The sequence below is a fragment of the Urocampus carinirostris genome, chromosome 8 (assembly GCF_059441175.1).
Source record: "Urocampus carinirostris isolate Australia breed hairy pipefish chromosome 8, RoL_Ucar_1.0, whole genome shotgun sequence".
Classification (NCBI taxonomy): domain Eukaryota; kingdom Metazoa; phylum Chordata; class Actinopteri; order Syngnathiformes; family Syngnathidae; genus Urocampus; species Urocampus carinirostris.
This window is the reverse complement of record NC_142356.1, coordinates 19906857-19928802: the sequence shown is the minus strand read 5'-3', so window position 1 is coordinate 19928802 and position 21946 is coordinate 19906857. Positions and strand designations below refer to the sequence as shown.

At 41.6% G+C, this 21946-nt stretch overlaps 1 protein-coding gene across 3 annotated transcripts; it reads left to right on the top strand.

Annotated features, from left to right (window-relative positions):
- Positions 1-551: 551 nt before the first annotated feature.
- On the top strand, positions 552-21907 carry sun2 (Sad1 and UNC84 domain containing 2). Of its 3 annotated transcripts, none has more exons than XM_088341895.1 (17): positions 552-733; positions 6046-6154; positions 6238-6323; positions 6884-7282; positions 7375-7422; positions 16029-16085; positions 16272-16346; positions 16448-16569; positions 16671-16721; positions 16825-16860; positions 17062-17253; positions 17327-17455; positions 17853-17949; positions 18883-18998; positions 19068-19241; positions 19698-19787; positions 20759-21907. In XM_088341895.1, exons 2-17 carry the CDS (start codon positions 6048-6050, stop codon positions 20876-20878), a joined length of 1899 nt encoding a protein of 632 aa, XP_088198021.1. In that variant the 5' UTR covers positions 552-733; positions 6046-6047; the 3' UTR covers positions 20879-21907. The 3 variants fall into 3 exon arrangements, with proteins under 3 accessions (XP_088198021.1, XP_088198020.1, XP_088198022.1); XM_088341894.1 differs by having other exon boundaries at positions 16448-16581; XM_088341896.1 differs by lacking the exon at positions 552-733 and having other exon boundaries at positions 6238-6253; positions 16448-16581.
- Positions 21908-21946: the final 39 nt, after the last annotated feature.

Below are 21946 nucleotides of genomic sequence, written 5' to 3'. Positions count from 1 at the left end.
AAATTCAGCTCCAGACTTCCTGTGCGGAGTTTGTATGTTCTCCCCCTGCTTGCGTGGGTTTCCTCCGGGCACACCGGTTTCCTCCCACATTCCAAAAACATGCATTTCAGGTGAATTGGCCGGTCCAAATTGTCCCTAGGTGTGAATGAGCGAGTGAGTTGTCTGTCCCCGTGTGCCCTGCGATTGGCTGGCAACCAGTTCAGGGTGTCCCCTGCCCACTGCCCGATGATTGCTGGGATGGGCTCCAGCACCCTCGCGACCCTACTGAGGATAAGCGGTGCAGCTAATGAGATAATGAGGTATCTCTTTTTCTACCGCTTTAAAACTGTACGAGAATGACGATCCAACAGCGTCCTCGTGTGTCTACTAATCGACATGGCGCAAACCACTCTTGTGATTATGGCAGACCGAATACGTCAAGTTTCAATTGTGACTGTCTTTCACAGGAAATTACGTTTCGTGCTTAAGATGACATTCACGTCGATTCGCTTTGTCAGATTGTATCAAATACTGACGTTTTACAAACATCACTCACTAGGAAATTAATTTGTGAAGAGGTTATCTTTAGAATACCCAATCAACAGAAAAGAGCTGCATTAAATCCAAACGCCTTTATTTTGGAGCCTTTAACCGGAAACACATTTCTAAATATCTGTGACATATCCTAACTCCAGCGCTGTCAAAATTTGTAATCGTATTCGCAACTTTGACAAGAACACACTCGCCTATTACAGTAAGTGAAGACACGCTTGCCTCTCATTAATTCTTCTTCAAAATATACAAAACGCTTCTTTTGTTGTATTACTCCATATGTAGTGCTTTTTTTTGTTTATTTTTTTCTCAGTTTAGCTTACTTGTTGCTATGTTTATCTCAAGTAGTCGTTGAGTCGTTATCAACAAGTGGCGTCACGTTAAAATGTTGGCTTTTTACGCTATTTTTAAGACGTATACGTCATTTTATTGGCATGAGATTTATAATAAAAATACGTTTTGTCAACGAATTACGTGTTCATCCTCAGTTATCTTTGGAGACGAGAGGATTTTACTACATTGTCTCGTTTATTTACTCGACAAACTACTAGAAAAAACTGTATAAATGTATTATGAATAAACCAAAAAAAACAAACAAACAAATAAAGTCATTATCACAACAAAAACAAGGTCGCGAATGAAAAGTAAATGTAGTGAAGTGTTGGGGTAATTAGAATAAAGTCAATCCATTCATTATCTGCACCGCTTATCCTCAGTAGGGTCGCGGGGTGCTGGAGCCCATCCCAGCTATCTTCAGACAGTGGGCAGGGGACACCCTGAACTGGTTGCCAGCCAGTCACAGGGCGCACACAGAGACAGAAAATTCACTTACTCTTAAACACCGAGGGACAATTTAGACCGGACAATTATTCTGACGTGCATGTTTTTGGAATGTGGGAGGAAACCGGAGTGCCTGGAGAAAACGCACACAATCATGGGGAGAACATGCAATCTCCAAACAGCAAGGCGCTAACCACTGCGCCGCCGTGCTGCCCTGGAATAAAGTCATACAATTTAAAAAAAAAATGTGAAAGCCATAGCTTCATGCAATATTTTAAGTGTGTTTTCACATTATTTTAACACATACAAATAATAAGATATGTTTAGATGTGTGATCACGGTTCATTTTGGTTAGAATTATGTTGTACTGTATTTCTTTATAAGGCCAATATTGCCTGTTTTCCTGGGAAAAAAAATGAGATAGTCATAAAGCTAGACAAACAAAGCTGAAAGCCTTAGCAATTTGATGTATGTTTTCACATTCGTTAAATAAATAGAAATAAAACGTGTGTAGATATTATTATGATTCCTTTTGGTTAGAATAATGTAGTGATGCATTTTTTTTAAAGAAAAAGTCTGTTTTCAAGGGGTGAATGAGAATAAATTCATAAAATTACTCAAAGATATGTGAAAGCCTGAGCATTCATGTAGGTTTTTGTGTGTCTTCACGTTAAGTTAATAAATAAAAGTGTAAATGTGTGATTATGGTACATTTTCAGAGTTCCGGCAGATCTTTGAAAAGTCTTAAAAGGCTGTGAATTTATTATTCCAAAAATAAGGTCTTAATTAGAATTAAAATGTCTCAAATCGAATTTTGGAAAGATTTAAAAATGTGAACACATTAATTAGATTTATATTTGTTTTGAACTAAAAAGATGTGTTTATCAATTGTCTTTTTAATATACTTTGGTGGCATGACCACAATGGTGGAACTATCAAAACGGTAATGTGCTTTCAGTTGGGCATTTCAGAGCAGACTTAAGTCTGCCCACAATACACATAGCGACTTTGGATGGAGACGTTTATGTCATGATTACTCATTGCACTCACCTGTGCCCGCTCGTTAGGCGCCAGCTGCTGCTAGTTGCCTGATTGATTCCCCTCCTATTTATACCCAGTCCTCCAGCCACTCCTTGTCAGTCCGTCAGCAAACCTCTGCATACGCAAGGCAAGCACTTTGACTCTAGCTTCCGTCGGTCCTGTCTTCATCAATATCCTACTCGTCTGTTCCTGATTTCCCGGTTGTCTTTGGCTATCGACCCGTTTTGCCCATTTTACCACGCTCCGCATGCCGATCACACGCCGATCTCGTGAGCTGCTTGCTCCCCCTGTCCAGCGAGCACCGGATCGCTGGCGTTTGTTTCCTCGATATCCCAATAACCTTTTCAGTGAAACGTTTGAATAATGGAGGACTGTGTATTTTTATGACAAAAATGTGTGTTTTCAAAAACACTGTGTTTTACATTTTTGTCATTAAAAGTGATACATTTTCAGGTCATAACTGTGAAGTCATACTTTTTTCACAGTATAAGTATAATTTTGGATTATTACAAAACTGAGGTCATGTTATCAAGGGAAAACATACTGTAAATTGGGAAACATATTACAGAAACCATCCATCCATCCATTATCTGCACCGCTTATCCTCAGTAGGGTCACGGGGGTGCTGGAGCCCATCCCAGCTATCTTCAGGCAGTGGGCAGGGGACACCTTGAACTGGTTGCCAGCCAGTCGCAGGGCACACAGGACAGACAATTCGCTCGCTCATTCACACCTAGGGACAATTTGGACCGACCAATAGACGTGACATCCATGTTTTTGGAATGTGGGAGAAAAGCGGAGTGCCCGGCGGAAACCCACGCAAGCACGGGTAGAACATTCAAACTCCACACAGGAGGTTCGATCTTATGACCTCAGAACTGTGCCGCACACGCTCTAACCACTGTGCCGCCGTGCTGCCCATTACAGAAACCAATTGAACAATAATTTTAGTGCCGAGAAAAAAAATTGCAATTATTCAGTTGAGGTTTAAAAGTTGCTTAAAAACATGTGCTAAACCTTTGAATCAGAGTAAACTAAACTTGGGATGTTTATGTTGGTATATTTGAGTCTTAGATTTGAAGTCATATGTTGAGAGGGAAAGATCAAGTTCATCCATCCATCCGTCATCAGCACCGCTTATCCTCAGTAGGGTCGCGGGGTGCTGGAGCCCTTCCCAGCTATATCCGGGCAGTGGGCAGAGGACAACCTGAACCGGTTGCCAGCCCGTCACGGGGCACACAGAGACAGACAACACACTCACTCACTCATTCACACCCAGGGACAATTTGGACCGGACAATTTATCTGACGTGCATGTTTTTGGAATGTTGGAGGAAACCGGAGTCTCGGGAGGAAACCCAAGCAAGCACAGGGAGAACATTGAAACTCCACAAAGGAGGTTCAATCCCATGACCTCAGAACTGTGCCACACACGGGCTAACCACTGTTCCACCGTGCTGTAGAGGAAGTTCCGTGTTTTTTTTATTTTTATGTTAAGTTTATTTCAAAATTAGTTGACTTCTTGCCGCATGTCATTTTAGTTCATAATCTATTTTATTCCACATTTAACCGTGTAACTCTTCTCTTTTAAGCTGTGATGATTCACTCGCTCCATCTGACTCGTTCTTTCAGCATGTTTGCTAAAGTTAACAACAGAATTGTTAGAAAATGTTTGCCAACCCACTGTGGTTTGGTCAAGGCACGACAAGCTCATTCATATGTTTCCATTGCTGCAGCCCTTTAGTGACGAGCAGATATAAGTGTAGACTTATTCTGCAGTCAAAGCACATTTTCCAGTTATTTAAAATCCATTGTAAGATCTGTTCCACAACCAAAAAGACGAGACTTTACTCCAATTCTTGTGGCTCTATCTGTGTGCAGGCCACAATGAGGTCATTTTAAAATGTGATTTTATAAACATCCACTCTATGATAGTTAAACAGGATATTTTCACATTTCAAGAGACAATTTGGGATGATGTCGTGCAGATATCCAATGTTCTCAATAGAATGTGTGTCTCTTAAATTTGTTATGAGGATTTTGAAGGTATACATCTATATAAAAAATAAGTGATAAACTATGCTCCACATACGATGCCATTTCAAGTGCTAAAGAGGATTTGGTGGAATTATATCCAACTTCTCTCCTACAATGTTGCCTCGGGGTTCTTATTTCTCAAGTGTTCCTGTTTACAGATTTTTAGTTATAGTGTAGAGCTTGAAGCAATTGAGGCAATTAGACTACAGAAGCAATGTGGGAATTTTCAGATTGATTCTTTTCTGTCTCTTAGGTGACTAACATTTTGGGTGGGCCTGTTATTCCATGCTTTGTCATGTAATCTTCAGCAAATTTCAATGTAACGAAAAGATCTTGACTGATGTTGAGTTGCTCTTTTAAACGGACTTCCTGACTCTTGCTGCGTGCCACCGCAACTTCCTTTCATTACATCGGTTGATGCTCATTTTTTGACTTAAGACACTTGCCCTCACACTTGAATATGAGGCCTACTATATTAAGTGCTTACTCATCCTTGAATACAGAATTGTTTTTCTTCGTTGTTGGATAATTCTTCAATTGTATTCCTTCTTTAAATGATAATTTTAAAGCTTTATTATACACTTTTTCATTCCCTCATCTTGTGAGGTCTGTAAATATTGGTGTTTGGTATCATTTTTTTTGTATGCACTTGATAAGTATATAATTGATTCTGTTTTTACTATCTGACACCTGCAAAGAAGTTTGCTCAGAATGCCAGGGTTATTTTGTGTATCATTATTGTTCACAGTTCGGCATGTTGGCAGTTATTAAGCACTGTTGTTCGTTATTTTGATTTTTATGCACAATTTATATGATTATATGTTAGCCAGTCATTTAACTTTAGGGATGATCAGTTTTTTGTAACATAGGAGATTTAATTAAAAGGGTTTTTTCGGGAGGACCTTTAGAACAGAGGATTTTTTCATCAGATGACTGTTCTCTCTCTATCTTCTGCTCTCTTGAAAAGTTTAAAATCAAGTGATGTCGTCTCTCCTTAACTTGAGTGTCTTATTTATAAACTTATTTTTTTCTAAGTGTGTTACTTTACCTGTCTTTTTGCCAACAGTGGAGCACTATTCTGCCTATATTTGCTTTCCTCTTTGTTCCCTTTGGATGTGTTTTTCTTGCGGGAGATTACTGGTTGTTGGGTTATTGTGACAAATGGCTCCTGTTACTGACCAGCCACACTGAATGTCTCTATGTATTATGTTTGACTTAATACAATACGTTGGGTGCTTTATTGAGATCAATAAATGCTAGAATTTAAAATGAATTTTTCTTCAAATTATGTTCTCAATTTAATCTGTCTTTGAATTAGAATGAAAATGAGCTGTAAGAAGACCAGTCTTGGAATGGTAGACATCCAAGCATATCTCTAAAATCAGTTTTAACACATTACTAACCCATTAAATGTGAATTGGAAGCATAAAATGTCAATGCGTACACAGTTAAGGTGTATAAACGGGCTCTAAAGTCATTTAAACACTTCAAATTAATGAGTGATATAGAAAATACACATGGAGACTATGACAGATATTTAAAATATGGGCATAAAATGTTGTATTTCTGGTTGGGGGCACAAGACCCAATGTTTAAAGTGTCTACTTCAGATGTGTTTTCAAGCACATCATTTTAAACAGCCTTGTTTTTCTACCAGGCATGTCTCGAAGAAGCCACCGCCTGGCGTCCACAGGCTACTACAACTCAGATGACGAATCCGACTCGAGTAGCGTGACCAACATTTCGTACCGAGAGAACCCTGTCAAGTACGTAACTCCAGCACGCAATCTTGCGTAACATTAAGTCAAATCTTTTTAATCAACCAAACTTGTCTAATTTTCCACCTCAGGGTTTTCAAGACGAAGGTGAGAACCCGCAAAGCTTCGACTCGCGCGTCAACCAGTTCAAGCACGGTCCAGTCATCTCCTACCCAACGTCAGTGTATAAAGGGAATATTTAGACTAAAACCTACCTAATTTAACATGCACATGTTAAGTTTATCCTTATCTTAACACTTGAATCAAAAATATAACACAAAGAGTAAAACATGGACTGAATCATTGGTTGAATCAATGTGATTCAAGTAACTACTGGTAGGTTGTTCCGTGCACCACCTTGCAACCTAAGTATTTTTTGGCTAGTTATAAATAATTGACATGATTTTAGAAGGTTTCTTCAAACAAAAACTTTTGTTTTTTCAGTTAGCGGTATTGTTTATATTTTTATACTTATTCTTAAGACAGAAAGATGTTTAGGGTGTTGTTTCAAACAAAATGGCAAATTTGGTATTTTCTCCAAAATATTCCCGATTTTGTTGTTGTGATAAAAACACTGGTTTTGCTGTTTGGAAAAGGACACATTTTTGGTCCGTTTTTTAAGTGGTTTATAACAATATGGCCCAATCGTTTACGTTTGTGATAAGGGGTTGCACCCACATTGTAAAAAAAAACTGTCAAAACAGTCCCATAATGACCTTTAGAATGTCTTCCTCAAAGTCCGCAGACCTTCCCTAAGCACCCAGACAGATCTGACCATGGGCGCCGCGTCTTACACCACCCCCAGGGCCAACACCCGGTCGGCCCTGATCCCGGGTGCCTCAACCATGCAACAGCCTGCGAGCCGTACCCCGCCGCCTCCCCCGGAGAGGATCCGCTCTCCTGGTCAGGCTGTCGTCTACCGCCGAGCGGAAAATCGGGAGCAGGATAAGAGCTGCCTGGACAGCTCGGGCTACTCCTCCTCGGAAGGCTTCAGCCTCAAACCTGTGACACCCACAACCACCACAAACGACACTGTTGGCATAAGCACCAGCACAGAAAGATGCAGCGGTGAAGCTTCAGCAGCTCCCTGCATGGGGTACAGACAGCGAATCAATAGTGCCTTGAGTGGTGTGAAAGGTGGGTGAATTGGTTGGTTTTGTGTGTTTGCTGTGGATTTTACCAAGCAGAAAAGTACACGTATGTTGTTGTTTTTTTGTTTTGTTTTTTAGAATCACTCACAACATTGCCAGGAAAGATAAGACATCTGACACCTTCTGGTATGAAGTATGCTTGTTTTTTAACACTATTCTGTGCACAATTCTGAACAGAACTTAATTCAGTGGCAGGGAGGCGATTTGGAACGTTATGCATGGACTAACCGTGATTAACAATTACACAGACTTGTTGCAATAATTTCAGTGTTGGTAGTTTTACTTAATAAGAAAGAAAACAAAATTTGCTGCCTATGGTAGGACATCTCCACAAGGTAGGACGTTTTCGACAGAAGGCCGGCTGAAACGAGTCCCAGAGATTGCATTATTTGAACCCTAACCACTGAACGCCGTAGTCCGAATGTAGGTCACAATAATAATGAGGTAAACCTACACCCAGTATGCCTGCCTTACTCGAGTTGCCCAGATCAAGATTACTCTTTAGGATCTATCAATTAAAATTCTTACAAAACATACACCAAAATGTATTTCAATCACTGAGCATTTGTGTGCAGATCACGAGCGATGATAATTGCCAATTCTATGTCCAACAGGTGTGCACAGATAGACAATAGGTGGTCCTAGAGTGTCGGCTTCTGTACTCTCAAAAAAGTGCCCTTTAATCCTTCGCAGATTTTCACTTTTTGCGGGTGGTTTTGGTCCCCAATAACCGGGTCTAAAAAATTATATATATATATATACAGGGATCAGAATTTTCCGCGGATCCGCGGATTTCCGCTGTTTTTGAACCCCAAAGGCATTCCGACTTTTTCACTTTTTCTCTTGCGTAGCAAACAAATTCAAAATCTGACTCTCACTCTTTCCTTTATTGCTCTGGCGCACCCTGGCGGCCGTTAGAAAAATTGGCCGCATTGTCTCAAGCTGCAGGAACTGAACTGCATTTGAACTTATCTTGCAGTATTTACAAAAAAATCAGTTATGTGGGCAAATTATTTTAATCTTCTAAAAATGTTACTTAAATGATAAATATAAGCATGGTTTTGGACAAGTAAATTGCCTAAAACCCAGGAGCTTGGGGGTGGGGGGGGGGGGGGTTGGGGCGTTAGTGGGGGGTTTGGTGCTCCGCCCTGCTTTATTCCTGGACCCTGGCTATTTCAGCTGAAAATGAAAATCTCCATTCTGATCCCTGTATATATATATGTAACCGCGGTGTACGTGTCCCACCAAAGATCCACATTCACGCTGGACTGGATGATGAGGTTTTTATTATTACAGTTTCTGCAAATGGATGAGTCACAACATTAGCTTTTTCTGCTGGGTTTGATCTCTTTGATCTCTTTGTAGTACTCTGGTAAAACTGACAACAAACCCCGCCTCCTGGTCACATGTTAGAAGCCAAAACCAAACCCCACCCCATACCAGCAGATGGCACTGTTGGACTCAGCATTGCAGTACATTTACCAAAAACTATACACATATTTTAGCAGGAATTTCAATAAAATAAAAGTTATTATTACACCCGTTACATACACCCCCCTGAAATTCTGCTAAATATGGGAGTGCTACACTAAACAGAAAAAAAAAATCACAGCCAAAACGGCAAATACTGATGAAAAAGACACGAAAACTGGTACAGTATTACAAGGAACAAACTGAAGTGCATGTCAGTTCTAAAACTCTCCCAAAAAAGGAGTGTGAAAAGAAAGGAGGCGATCAAACTCCTATCTAAGCACAGACTCAAAGATGCCTGTTACATCTCTGAAATATCAAACATTGTTCCTGTAGTTGTAAGTGCTCACATAGGCACAATTCTTGTTTCTTACTCAAGCTTTGTTACTTAAACTGAAAGTGTATCTCTACTGAACTTAAATTAGGAACTAGCAGATATTGCAGACAGAGGATTGTCACCTACCAACTGGTCATTCATCTGACAAATTAGACGACTAGGAGGCCTGATGGACTGGCGGACCCTAAGACCATAACGGTCAGGTTGAGCACAATTAACCTGAGCTTGAAGGTCTGGGACAGTCAAGTCTAAACAGTCAGTATCAGGGTAGTCTGCGTCCGGATGGTCAGGGTTCAATGGGGTCTCGTCTGGGAGACCCATACCCAAAGGGATCATGTTTTCAGAGCACTGTGATGGGCTTTCCGTATTGTCACTTGAAGTATGGTCAACATCTTGTTCGGGGATGTGCTGACTTCCTCGACTGGATGTATCAACACTGCGAGAGTCGGACTGGGCATCAGATCTGCTGTCTAGTGAGTTATCCTCTACCTCTGGATGAACTTGCTCTTCACCTGCCTGTATCACCCAGTTTACTGTACGGACATCAGTGTCTTCAACCGCGTCAGGTAAATCAGGGCATACATCACTTCCATGCATAGCAGCGTCAGACTCTGAGTGTTCAGATTCGCTGGCCAGATCATCCTCTAAGGGCAAGAAGCTAACAGAGAGCAGCAAATTCCTGTGAACTACCTTTTCTTTGCCCGTCAGACAATCCTTGACTCTATAGACATTGAGATCAGGCTTGAGTGATATGACTTCATACGGGGTCGACTCCCACTTGTCTGCAACTTTGCGTTTCCCCGGGACACCTCTGTTGGCGATCAACACCCAGTCTCCCACGACGAGGGGTGATCCTTTGGCCCTACGGTTGTACAGCTTGGCATGACGAGTCTGTTCTCTGAGAGTATTCCTCTGTACAATCTGAGCAGCTTCATGTAGATCTTTCTTCAGATGGCGTACAAAGTCAGAGTAGCTGACAACAGCATCATTGGTATTAGCATGTTGAAACATGACATCGACAGGGAGACGAGGGATCCTACCAAACACTAGGTAAAACGGTGCAAACCCTGTTGTCTCATGCTCTGTGCAGTTATAGCAGAATGTGAGCTGCTGCAGCATTTGTGGCCACTTTGCTTTGGGCTGAGGGGGAAGGGTTCTGATCATATCTCCCAATGTTCGGTTGAATCGTTCTGCGATACCATTTCCCATGGGGTGGTACGGAGTCGTATGGGATTTCTGCACCCCTGCCATCTCTAGAAGCTCTTTGATCAGTTTGCTCTCAAAATTAGCTCCCTGATCAGAGTGGATACGCCGTGGGAAACCATAGACAAGGAAGAAATCCTGCCACAGACGGCGAGCAACTTGTTTGGCGGTTTGATTCCTGCAAGGGAAGGCGTGCGCCATCTTGGAGAAATGATCAGTTACGACCAGGACATCTACAGACTTGTTCTCTTGCTCAGCAGTCCAAAAGTCTATACAGACCAACTCCATAGGCTCAGAGGTGACTATGTTCTTGAGTGGTGCACGGTTGTGTGGTTCCGGTGTTTTCCCTACTACACAACGCTGACAGGATTTGACATAATTCACAACATCACGTTCCATGCCGTTCCAGAAAAATCGTTGCCTCACCAGAGACAAAGTACGGTTCTGGCCTTGGTGACCTGCTGAGTCATGTAAACCTTGAACGACTTTCTTTCAATGAATCAGGCACCACAAACTGGAAGATTTTCTTGGCCATGTGAGGATCTTTCCTTATTTTGTAGAGCATGCCATTCTGTATGGTGAGTCTGCTCCAATGTTTCAGTAGTTTCATCACACTAGGCGACTCGACAGCTCTCTCACGCCTGGTAGGTCTCTTGTGTCTATGCACAAAGTACATGGTTCTGCTTATTGTGTTGTCCTGTTCTTGTAAACCAACAAGCTGACTCTGTGGGAGTGCCGTTGACTGATCTCCCTTTTGCAGAAGATTGAGGTTGGCATCTGTTCCCATCACTTGACCCACGCCACCAGTGGACTGAGCACTGAAGACAGCAGCAACTTCTTCTGATGTCACAGAACCATTGGAGCCTGATGGAATTGCCCTTTTTACTGACTCGTCTGATGTCCCAGCACTCTCGTCTACAACAGCGTGACAATTGTTGGATACTCTGAACACCTCTTGCACAGTACTGTTGTTCACCCCGTTGACTTGGTCCAAGAGCGAAGTATAGGGCTCGGTAACAAGGCGATGACCCACACATGACCGTACAAATGGCTCACGGCTCAGAGCGTCGGCTACGATGTTCTTTGGGCCGGGAATGTACTTCAGGTCAAAATTGTATGCAGCAAGCTTCGCTACCCACCGCTGTTCACACGCATCAAGTCTTGGTTTGGTCAAAATGTATGTCAGTGGGTTATTGTCGGTCCACGTGGTAAAGTGTCTTCCTTTCAACCAATGGCTGAATTTATCACATACCGCCCATTTCAAGGCAAGAAATTCGAGCCTGTGTGCAGGGTAGTTGAGCTGGGAGCGAGAGAGCGTCTTACTTGCAAAGGCGACTGGTCTGGCTACTTTTCCACCAGGTGGCAGCTGTGACAGGACTGCTCCAATCCCATCAAAGGATGCGTCGACAGCCAAAATAAACGGCGCATCAAAATCTGGGTGGGCCAGAGTGACACCTGTCACAAGGTCGTGCTTCAGTGTTTCAAAGGCGTTCTGGCATGCATCGGACCAATCTGCAGGCGTCAGCTTCACTTGACCTTTCTTGCGGGCTCTCTTGCGCTTATGCTTGTCACCAGATTCAGATGTGAGCCTGAACAGAGGTTTTGCCTTCGCAGAACATGCTTCAATGAAGCTTTGGAAATACATCACCATGCCTAGAAAAGATCTGATTTTACTAGGGCATGGCGTCTTGCCATCCGACTCCATTAGATCAGCGACTTGTACGTCATTTATCGCTCTCACCTTCTCGGGGTCAGTCCGAATTCCATCCTCACTGATGACATGCCCAAGAAATTTCACAGTCCGTCTGAGGAAAAAACACTTTTTGGGTGCGAGCTTGAGGTTATGTTCCTTGAGGCGAGTAAACACCATCTGCAGGCGTTGGAGTGCAACTTCCTCTGTGGGGGCAAACACCATCAGATCGTCGAGGTAACATAATAGGCTCATGAAATTCTGATCACCAAATATCGACATCATCATCCTCATAAATGTTGCTGGGCTGTTGCAAAGTCCCTGAGGGAGCCGGTTGTACTCGTGAAGCCCGAATGGTGAGGAGAATGCCGTGTACTTTTTGTCGTCAGGGTGCAAGGGGACATTGTAGTAGCCTGACGTCAGATCCATTGTGGAGAAAAAGGCATTTCCCCCAAGTGCGGCCAAAGCATCAGCTTGATGCGGTAGTGGGTAGGCATCCTTTATGGTTCTTGCATTAAGCCTTCTGAAATCAGTACATACCCTTAGTTCTCCATTCCGCTTCCATATGAGAACAAGCGCAGATGCATAGTCGCTAGTCGACTTCTGAATAATTCCTTTCTCTTCCATCTCGTTCAGAGTTGTCCTCAGTTTTTCATACTGACTTGGTGGTATACGTCTGTAGGGTAGACGGAACGGCTTATCATCAACAAGGTGGATACGATGTACAAACTCTTTGGCCTCTCCACAGTCCATCTTATGGCGAGAAAAGATTGACTCGAATTGTTCGATGATATGAAGGAGCTTGTCTTTACACTGCAGCGAAACCTCACATGACTTCAGGTCAATGTCTTGCAGTCCCAGAGCTTCCAATGTACGCATCATGTCCTCTTATGACCTGGGTCGGACCTCTTTGCTCTGTACACTCTGCACGTTGCACTTGACCTCCTCTGCATTGGGCAGGTCTTCCGCTGCGATACAAGGAGACACATCTGCAATTTTCCTGTTTCTCCTCAGCACCACAACTCTGTCCGTGGGATTAAAGACTTTAACAGGCACCCATCCATCTCCCCAGAGTGGAGTAACAACTCGTCCGACAAGGACTTGTCTGGGCCCAGCCTTTGATTGGGTTGGCTCAACGACCACTGTACTTCCCGCAGACGTCCCGGCCAACTCAGGTAACTTGCCCCAAATAACGTACTCGGTCCGTGGATTCAGCGTCACGCAACTCTTGATTTTTACTGTCCCTACCTTGTCTGGAATGCAATCACCTCTCCATCTCTCTGTGTTGGAAAGCATTGACAGGAATTGACTGTGGTTATCGGACAGACCGTTGTCAGGAGTGGAAACTAATCTCCAATAGCCATCAGTACTTTTCAATTGAGTCAAAATATATTTGATGGCATTGCTGCCAAGGATCATCTGTTCTGTCTGGCCTGGCACCACCATTACTGGTATTATCATTTGGCACCCGTAAACTGTGACGTGAATGTCGTACATATCTCTGGGAGAAACTTGGTGTCCACCGCAGCCTACAATGACATAATCATCGGCCGTCTAACTCATCATATCAGGGAATTGCTGCAGGAGGGACTTAGCCGTGTCCTCACTTACTGTACAAGCCATCGACCCACTGTCCAACAGCGCTCTGAAAGTGGGGCCTTCTTGCACAAGTACAGGTGTGTAAAACAGTTCGTCAGTCTCCGCTATTCTCTGAAACCCCTGAAAGATCAGCTTCTTCGATGGAGGTATCTTGTTGCTATACATCTCATAAATTGATTTATTATCTTGCATGTCAGGCTTCACATTAGTGGTGGGAGGTATACTCAGTTGATCTGCACTGTTCTCCCCTAAGCGCAGATCAGTTAGTTTCCCTGAGGCAGCGGGACAACTTTCGTCACTGGACAATCACGTCGAGAATGCCCTGGGGCATGGCAGTGAAAGCAAAGGTTTTTGTCTCGGCAATGAGAGAGAGCACTGTGTTCGACCTCTTTGCAAATGATACATGGCTTGGCAGTGAAACCATTGATTCTGGCTCCAGGTCGCCTGGTTGGAGCTCCCCCTCTCTCTTGAAACTGGTTCGAGGTAACACGTATCAGAACTTTCTCCAACATACTAATAACGTCCGTTAGAGAGACATACTGTGGGCTCGAAGTCTGAGGTGGCTCGTGCACGAGGGTTGGACCATGGTTCACCTCAGCTTTGTGTACTGCAATTTCCGCTCTATTCGCAGGTTGTTGTAGGGAATTTGCTTTGTAGCTCTTCTCAGCGTGGTATTCATTCAGCACCTCTAGTACCTCACATGCTGACCACTTTTCGATGGTTTTTGATCTGTAAGTGAGTGCCAGTTCCTTGCATGGGCAGTTCCTAATAAACATGCGAGTAACCTCTATTTCAGGGTTGTCAAATGTTTTGCCCTGCTCACTCAAGCACTCAGAGGCAAGGTCAGCTGCTCTGTTTAGTCTCAGCCAGTAGTCATAGGGGTCTTCCTGGTCTTTGGGCAAAGTTGAATAAAAGTCAGCTAAAGGGACAGCAGAGTACTTGGTACAGCTAAAGTATTTCCTGAGAAGACTATAAATCATGTCAGGGCGGGTATAGACGTCTATATTACTGTTTCTAACGCCAAACCTAACTACATCTTTAGCTTTTCCTCTCAAATGTATAAGGATTTCCTCTGCTTGCTCTTCAAGTCTCACATTACTCCTTTTAATAAATGTCCTCATTAGATCTTCCCACTCATGTATTGTTATTGAGTCTGAGCCATCCCCAATAAATGACGGCGGTTCCTTAACCTTTCTCTGCGTAACCACCTGACTCAATCTGTTTGCTACATCTTGTGTGGCAGCAGCGTTAGGAGCTACTATATTATGTGACTGAATATTTGAGAATATGCTATCAGCCAATTTATGTCCTATCTCCTGAATAATATTTTTCATCTGATCAGCTACACCCTCAGAAATGTCACTCGTGCTCTGATTAAACATGTTTCGAATATGTAAATGAGTCAAAATCACAAAATAAATCAGTAGCCTGAGTAACACGTCACTGTATAGCAATTTTAAATACTGTGAGCTGATGACTTCATGAAACGATGTGGCAGGTAGGACAGTCCTCGGTTCGGAGAGTTTGAATGAAGTCACGGGTCACGGCACCAATGTAACCGCGGTGTACGTGTCCCACCAAAGATCCACATTCACGCTGGACTGGATGATGAGGTTTTTATTATTACAGTTTCTGCAAATGGATGAGTCACAACATAAGCTTTTTCTGCTGGGTTTGATCTCTTTGATCTCTTTGTAGTACTCTGGTAAAACTGACAACAAACCCCGCCTCCTGGTCACATGTTAGAAGCCAAAACCAAACCCCACCCCATACCAGCAGATGGCACTGTTGGACTCAGCATTGCAGTACATTTACCAAAAACTATACACATATTTTAGCAGGAATTTCAATAAAATAAAAGTTATTATTACACCCGTTACATATATATATATATATATATATATATATATATATATATGTGTGTGTGATTTTTTTTTTAACTGCAATAACCGATGTCCCACTGTATTTGTAAAGTACAGCCAATTTATTAGGATAGTAAAGTCATGTTTATTTGTATAGCCCTTAATCACAAAGAGTCTCAAATGGGCTGCACAGACCACAGATTAGTCCAAACCACAGACTATTATTACACCATCCTGTGATCTAAAACCTACATGAGGGCAAGGGAAAACTCAAAAACCTCAACATGAGGAAAATGAAGAAACCTTGAGAAGGGACCTCACATGAATAACCAAAATATTTGAGGTAAACCCCCTTGCAGGATGACCAGGCTGCAATGGATGTTGCAATAACAAATAATACACAGATATTGTCAACATGAAATATAGTTCATTCACATGCTACGGAATAGAAGTGTGTTTTAAGCTCAGATTTAAACATTTCCACTGTGGCTGCAGATCGAATCTCAGGGGGCAGAGCACTCTACAACACCTGTAATGCATCTGAGAAAAAATAATCCAAATCTGTTCACAGGTAGTCGAGTTTGGACACAGCCACTGACGCACTTTCAATCATTTTATCAAGCAAACGGTAAGCAGACAAGCACTTTCATGGACGCTACAACTGATCCCCATAATTAATAACTTAAACAAATCGACAGGAAAGCCCCTGCCTTTTTAAGACGCACTCATTAAAAGTCATATTTTTACAGTGCAATACAAAGACTAAAAAAAAAAATCAATGGGGTTTTGTTCTGAAACTTGGATCATCTTAAAGCTTGTAGATCCTTTATCGAGGCCCGGAAAAAGAAGACTTTCATTGTTCTGCTTCTCCTCCTTGTTGTGGCTGCCAGTAAGTTGCACAATGTCTCGTTTCAATACACTTTATGAATAGACAATTGTTCAGAATGTTTTTATATTTATTCAGCTATGACTTCTCCTCCTTATCCCCAGGTTATTGTTTTCTTCCCTTCTTGTTGTCATCTTTCTCCACGCTTGTGGACTCCATGAAGACCACCCAACTTACACAAATAAACATCCTACCAAATATTGTAGTTCCTCCAAACAAACCAACGGTAGAGCTACCGGTATACCTTATTCAGTCCATAATGTAACAAATCAGCAGTACTGATTAGTTCTATTTCTGATGCATGGGGTATTTTATTCCACTCCGCAGGACACTGTCTCACAGCCTGCTGATGTAGAATCAAAGGCTTTGGATCTTCTGGTAAGAAGCAGATTGCATTGTCCCTTTGAAAGAAAATCAATGTACTCATTTAGGATTTAGTGAAAAACGGGTATTAATACTTTGTGTTTTTTTTCTTTTGCAGAATAATATGCAGCACAATAAGGAGCTCCTCTACAAGGTAAACTAACGTTGGAAACAAATATAGGCTTTGTTGCATTTCCTAATGAAGAATAAAAATAACGATTTTCTACCAAATTGTTGAATTTTGTAGGGGTGTGTTTTTTTAAACTTAGTAGTTTTTATGCATTTCAATCAAGACTTACATTTAATGTAAAGTGAGTGTTGCTAGAGTACTCAGCAATTTTATTTTGTGTTTTAGATGAGGGACCAATTCGAAATGGAGATGCAGAGTATAAGAGATCACGTAAAGACGGTGGAGTCCAACAGCGCAGTCAATCTGGACCGTGAGGTCACAGTGTTGAGCCAGAAGATAGATGACCACAAACGAGACTTTGAATCCCTCTCAGGTCATGTTGTCAGAATTAAAGCTTTAGAAACCCAAGTTGCAGAGGTAGGCTTTGTTGAAGGGGTAGTGGATTTATTTTCAATGCTGTGTTTAATATAAGCCAACTCCCTGACTGCAGTTGTCTGGGGAATTGCTGTCTCTTCAATCTAAGCCACCTCCTCTGCCTTGTCCTGACATTTCCGCCCAAAAGGAACTGACGCCAGAGTTACAGCAGGCCATGGAGAATTTGTTTAGTGCCCATATGCAGGTAGGAGTTCCAGTCAAACAGGCTAGGAGTATATTTTTTCTTCAACCTCTGCTAAACTTTCGACTTTTGCTCGGATTGTGAGCTAACGACCTTCACTGTCTTGTCCAAAAATATCACATCATCACATTGGAATTTTGAGCCATCCCATGCCATTGATGCCTATTGATATGACTGCCATTTAAGAAAGACAGCAGTGACTCGGTTAACAGCAACAATTAACTGTTTTGCTAATTGTGGCTTTAAGATGCTTTCGATGTACAGTAAAGACGAAGTAAGCTGCTGTAGCTAACTAAGACCATCATCAAGAAATGATTATCACATTTATTTGCCTTTATTAAACCTACTTGTTAAACTGAAAGTAGTCATCAGCATGATGTCTCATATGCATATCACACAGGAGTATGAAGCCGTCAATGTACAAAACAACAAAGAAGTCTCTGGATGCGGTCAACCATTCGCTAACAAAATGGCTGACTTTGCGCTGGAATCTCAAGGTAAGATTCTGTACTACAATGGCATAAAGCAAGCACGTCATACATCCGTCCTGTTAGATGATTTAATTTAGACAGCCCTAAATTTCTGAGTATGTCAAAAATAAGTCTAGGTCATTTCTACCAAATGTTGTGGATTTTTTTTAATAAATGCAAACCAAATGCTCTCTCTGGTCGCTAGAGGGCAGTGTTTGAATTGTATAGCTTGGTGAGGTGGTTAAAGTTTAAAACTGTATTTACTCAACTGTTAAAATAAACCAGTTAACACATTTAATGCCAAACATGAAATATTTTTCCCTATAGTTTGTGAATAAATGCTGAAAAACAAATCTAAAAGACTGAGTTTGATATACCTGGCATACAGAAACCTTCGATTGACAGCTGAAATCAAAGCTTTCATTTTTGACTTGAATTTAACAATCTCAAATTATTTAAGTAAGCAGTTCAAAATATTTACATCGTTTTCTATCGTTAGTGGTAATACAATTGTCTCGGGACATCAAATATTTTGGCCATTCTTCTGTCTCAACTTTCGCATCCAGAACTACGAATAGCCAAACACAACTTATTTTCTACTGCGATTGGCTGGCAACCAGTTCAGGGTGTCCCCTGCCCACTGCCCGATGATTGGTGGGATGGGCTCCAGCACCCCCGCGACCCTACTTAGGATAAGCGGTGCAGCTACTTAGATGAGAACTTATTTCTATCCAGTACCGATACTGTAGTTGTGTGTATCAGTTGATGCTAATCCTTTAACAATCTTGTTCTTTTGTCAACAAAATAGTTGATAAATGTTTTTGAGTAATAAGCTTGTCTGCGACCTTCTGGTTTTTATGGATGCGTTGCCATTTGGGATGCCTGTTTACATGTATTTTTCTGATGCATCACAATTTACGCTATATAACCTTAACTGTGGTTTATGCATGTACCGTTCAGGTGCCAGCGTGGTCAGCACACGTTGTTCTGAAACGTATCACGTCCGCTCAGCATGTCTCAGCTTGTTTGGATTCCCCTTTTGGTACCCAACTGAGAGCCCCCGCACCGTCATTCGGGTATGCATTTGGTTTTGTTGGGTGAGGGTTTCCGTCTATACCCAGTCTTTTTTCCTAACCCCCATTCAGGGCATGTCAGAGCTACTTCCAGGAAAATGTTGGGCCTTTCATGGTGCCCGCGGGACTCTGGTCATTTCGCTGTCCCACCCAATTACCATAAGCCACGTCACGCTGGATCACCTGCCCCGACACAATGCCCCCACTGGTCGAATCGATGCGGCACCCAAGGACTTTGAGGTTTATGTAAGTTTTCCAGATTTGGCTCCCCAAAAATTATTTTGTCTTTTTTTCTGGAATTTTTTTAAACAAAAAAAACAGGCATGAAAATTGGTCAAAGCTTAAAAGGGTGATAAGGGTGCGGAGGAAATAACTTAATTATTTGGTTATAAAGCACACCATTGATTTTTGATTAAGAATGCGCGTTACACTGAAATACAGTAGTCCTGCCCACGTTAACTAGACTGATTTTAATTCCACTGCACCTCCTCAAACGCCCAATTAACTCTGAGAAATATCACAAAACACGCATACCCACCACAAAACATTTTCTCCACCGATCCATACAATGCACGAAGGTCACTCTTTTTTACTTTAAAATTATGAGTTTCTCCTAAAGGTGAGAGATTCTCATGCCTGCAAAACCAAAATCGCATAGTTTTACTGTTCCAGATTCCTAATTTATTTTTCTTTTACCCTCAGGGTTTGAAGAGCGAGGAGGAGGAAGGAACGCTGCTGGGGACGTTCAAATACGATGCGGATGGCGAACCCACACAGACCTTTGAGCTGCCTGTGAGTTTCAACATCTCACATCCAACTTATAACTTCATGCGCAAACAAAACAATGTGCCTTTACACAACCCATCACTTAAACATACCTTATTTTGGGGTTTGTAAGTCACTTTTGAGAATAAGTCTCACCAGGTTGGGGGTCAGTAAAAGGCGGCTTTTTGGAGCTCCCTAGCTTCCCCCTAACGCCTTTTCACAAATGTTTGATAATGGAAAATTAAATGGTTTTTGTAGGAGGAAAAACGCGGTCCAATTAAGTATTTTAACATTTCGGGCTGCCAGAAATACATGGCTTTTGTAACCATGCAAATGATTTACTGTGCAAAAGAAGACAGTGCTAGTTTTTGGCGTAGAAGTAGATAGATTTCCGTGAAGAAGATGCAGTCTTCCAAAGTAGAGTACTACAGTTGCTTACCGTGCAGAAGACGCCAAAGCTAGTTTTTGGCTTAGAATATATTAGCTTACCATTCAGACAATGCTACTTTTAGCAAAGACTAAGCTCGTTTTAGGCTTACAAAACTACAAGGGTCTTTTATGGTGAAGAATTGTTTCTAGAATAAAACACAATTTTAGCTTACTGTGCAATAGAAAACCATGCTAGATTTTGGTGGACAAGAATCTTGTTTTCAGTGTAGAAATTGAAATTTCTGCAAATGAACCGGAAAGAAACTTCTAACCTAGGAATAACTTCCTGACTTGTATTCGTTAGATTTGTTAGGGTTAGGGTTAGATTTTCAAAACCCTCTGAATACATTAGTAATACAAGAAAACATTAAGTACTCCATACGAGTATTATGTTTCCTTTTTTTAATACTGACAATTATTCACCATGGATTGCTTGAGGCTGAAATCCGAGCCGCTGAACTCTAATAGACTTTACTATTTTTCTTAACTTGAGAAACAGTTGATTTCTGGCCAAATCTGGCAGCGCTTCCTTTCTGGTAACATTTCATCTATGCTTTTGCCTGATGCAGCTCAGTGACGTGGTCTACCGCCTAGTGGAGCTTCGCGTTCTCAGCAACTGGGGGCAAATAGAGTACACGTGCCTCTACCGCTTCAGAGTGCACGGAACCTTAGCGACCAACCCCATATGAAGTGGTGAGTTTCACCACAAAATGCCACACTGACTTTTGTTTAAATATAAATGCTGTCTTATGGATATATCTCAATACCCTTTCTTCAAAGCAATTCCAAATCAAGCTCAGTTTAGTCACTTGGAATATTGTTAAATCATGTGTATATTTGGTCAGAATCATATGCACTCTCTCAAAAACATGATTTTGTCTTTGGTACTTAAATACTTGAATCTTTTTTTCAATGATAGCATCATGTTGATGCTTGGTGACTGTCCTTTGAACTTGTATAAAGCACTTGAATAGGGGTGACCAACTCGATCCTGGAAAGCCGCCTGTCCTGCATTTTTTGGACGTTTCTCTTCTCCAACTCAGGTGATGCAAATTGTCTGCTTGTTAGCAAGCTCTGATATAGATCCATTAGGATTGGAATTACCTGTTATTGGAGCAGAGAAACTCCAAAAACATGAACGACATGCGACTCTCAAGGACTGGGTTGGCCAACCCTGCACTTGAATATTCTATTAAGACAATGTCAGGGAAGAACAAAGCTTTAAAAACGAGAGTATATATTTTATTTGCACTGTTACAAGTAGATATGAAATGTTCATGATGGAGTATTGAAAAAACAATGTTTATTTTATGTTTCTTTAAATTAAATAATATGATTTTAAGTGGGAAGTCCACCAGTTTTGTCATGAATTGTACTACGGGTTAATTCTGCTTGGAATTAATTATTTTACAGTTAATTGTATTGAATGTCTTCACTTCTTGAAAAACATGTAGAACTGGGCAATTCTACTTTGGATCATAAACAGCATGTCTTATTATCATGTGACATACATTTACATGACAGTACAATTTTAAAGGGTGAAACTCATAATGGTATGAAATATTTTATTTAACTTTTGTGAACGTGGATTGTGCTTGTTTCTCAATATTTTGTTATTTATGAGAATGCTTTGACGGCAGTACTTAGTCCACTTAATAAAGAAATACTCAGTCTACACTTGGATTATTTGGATTAAATAAAAATGTTCAACAGCTTAATCTGTTTTGTCGTTATGATGCAAACAACATGCTAATGTG

Bases quoted from the DNA above. Each gene is read 5' to 3' on its own strand.
- sun2 (XM_088341894.1), top strand. From the start codon at position 6,048: ATGTCTCGAAGAAGCCACCGCCTGGCGTCCACAGGCTACTACAACTCA. The intron at 16,347-16,447 runs GTAAGTTGCACA...CCTTATCCCCAG, and splicing joins CCTCCTTGTTGTGGCTGCCA to GTTATTGTTTTCTTCCCTTC. The intron at 17,456-17,852 runs GTAGGAGTTCCA...CATATCACACAG, and splicing joins TGTTTAGTGCCCATATGCAG to GAGTATGAAGCCGTCAATGT.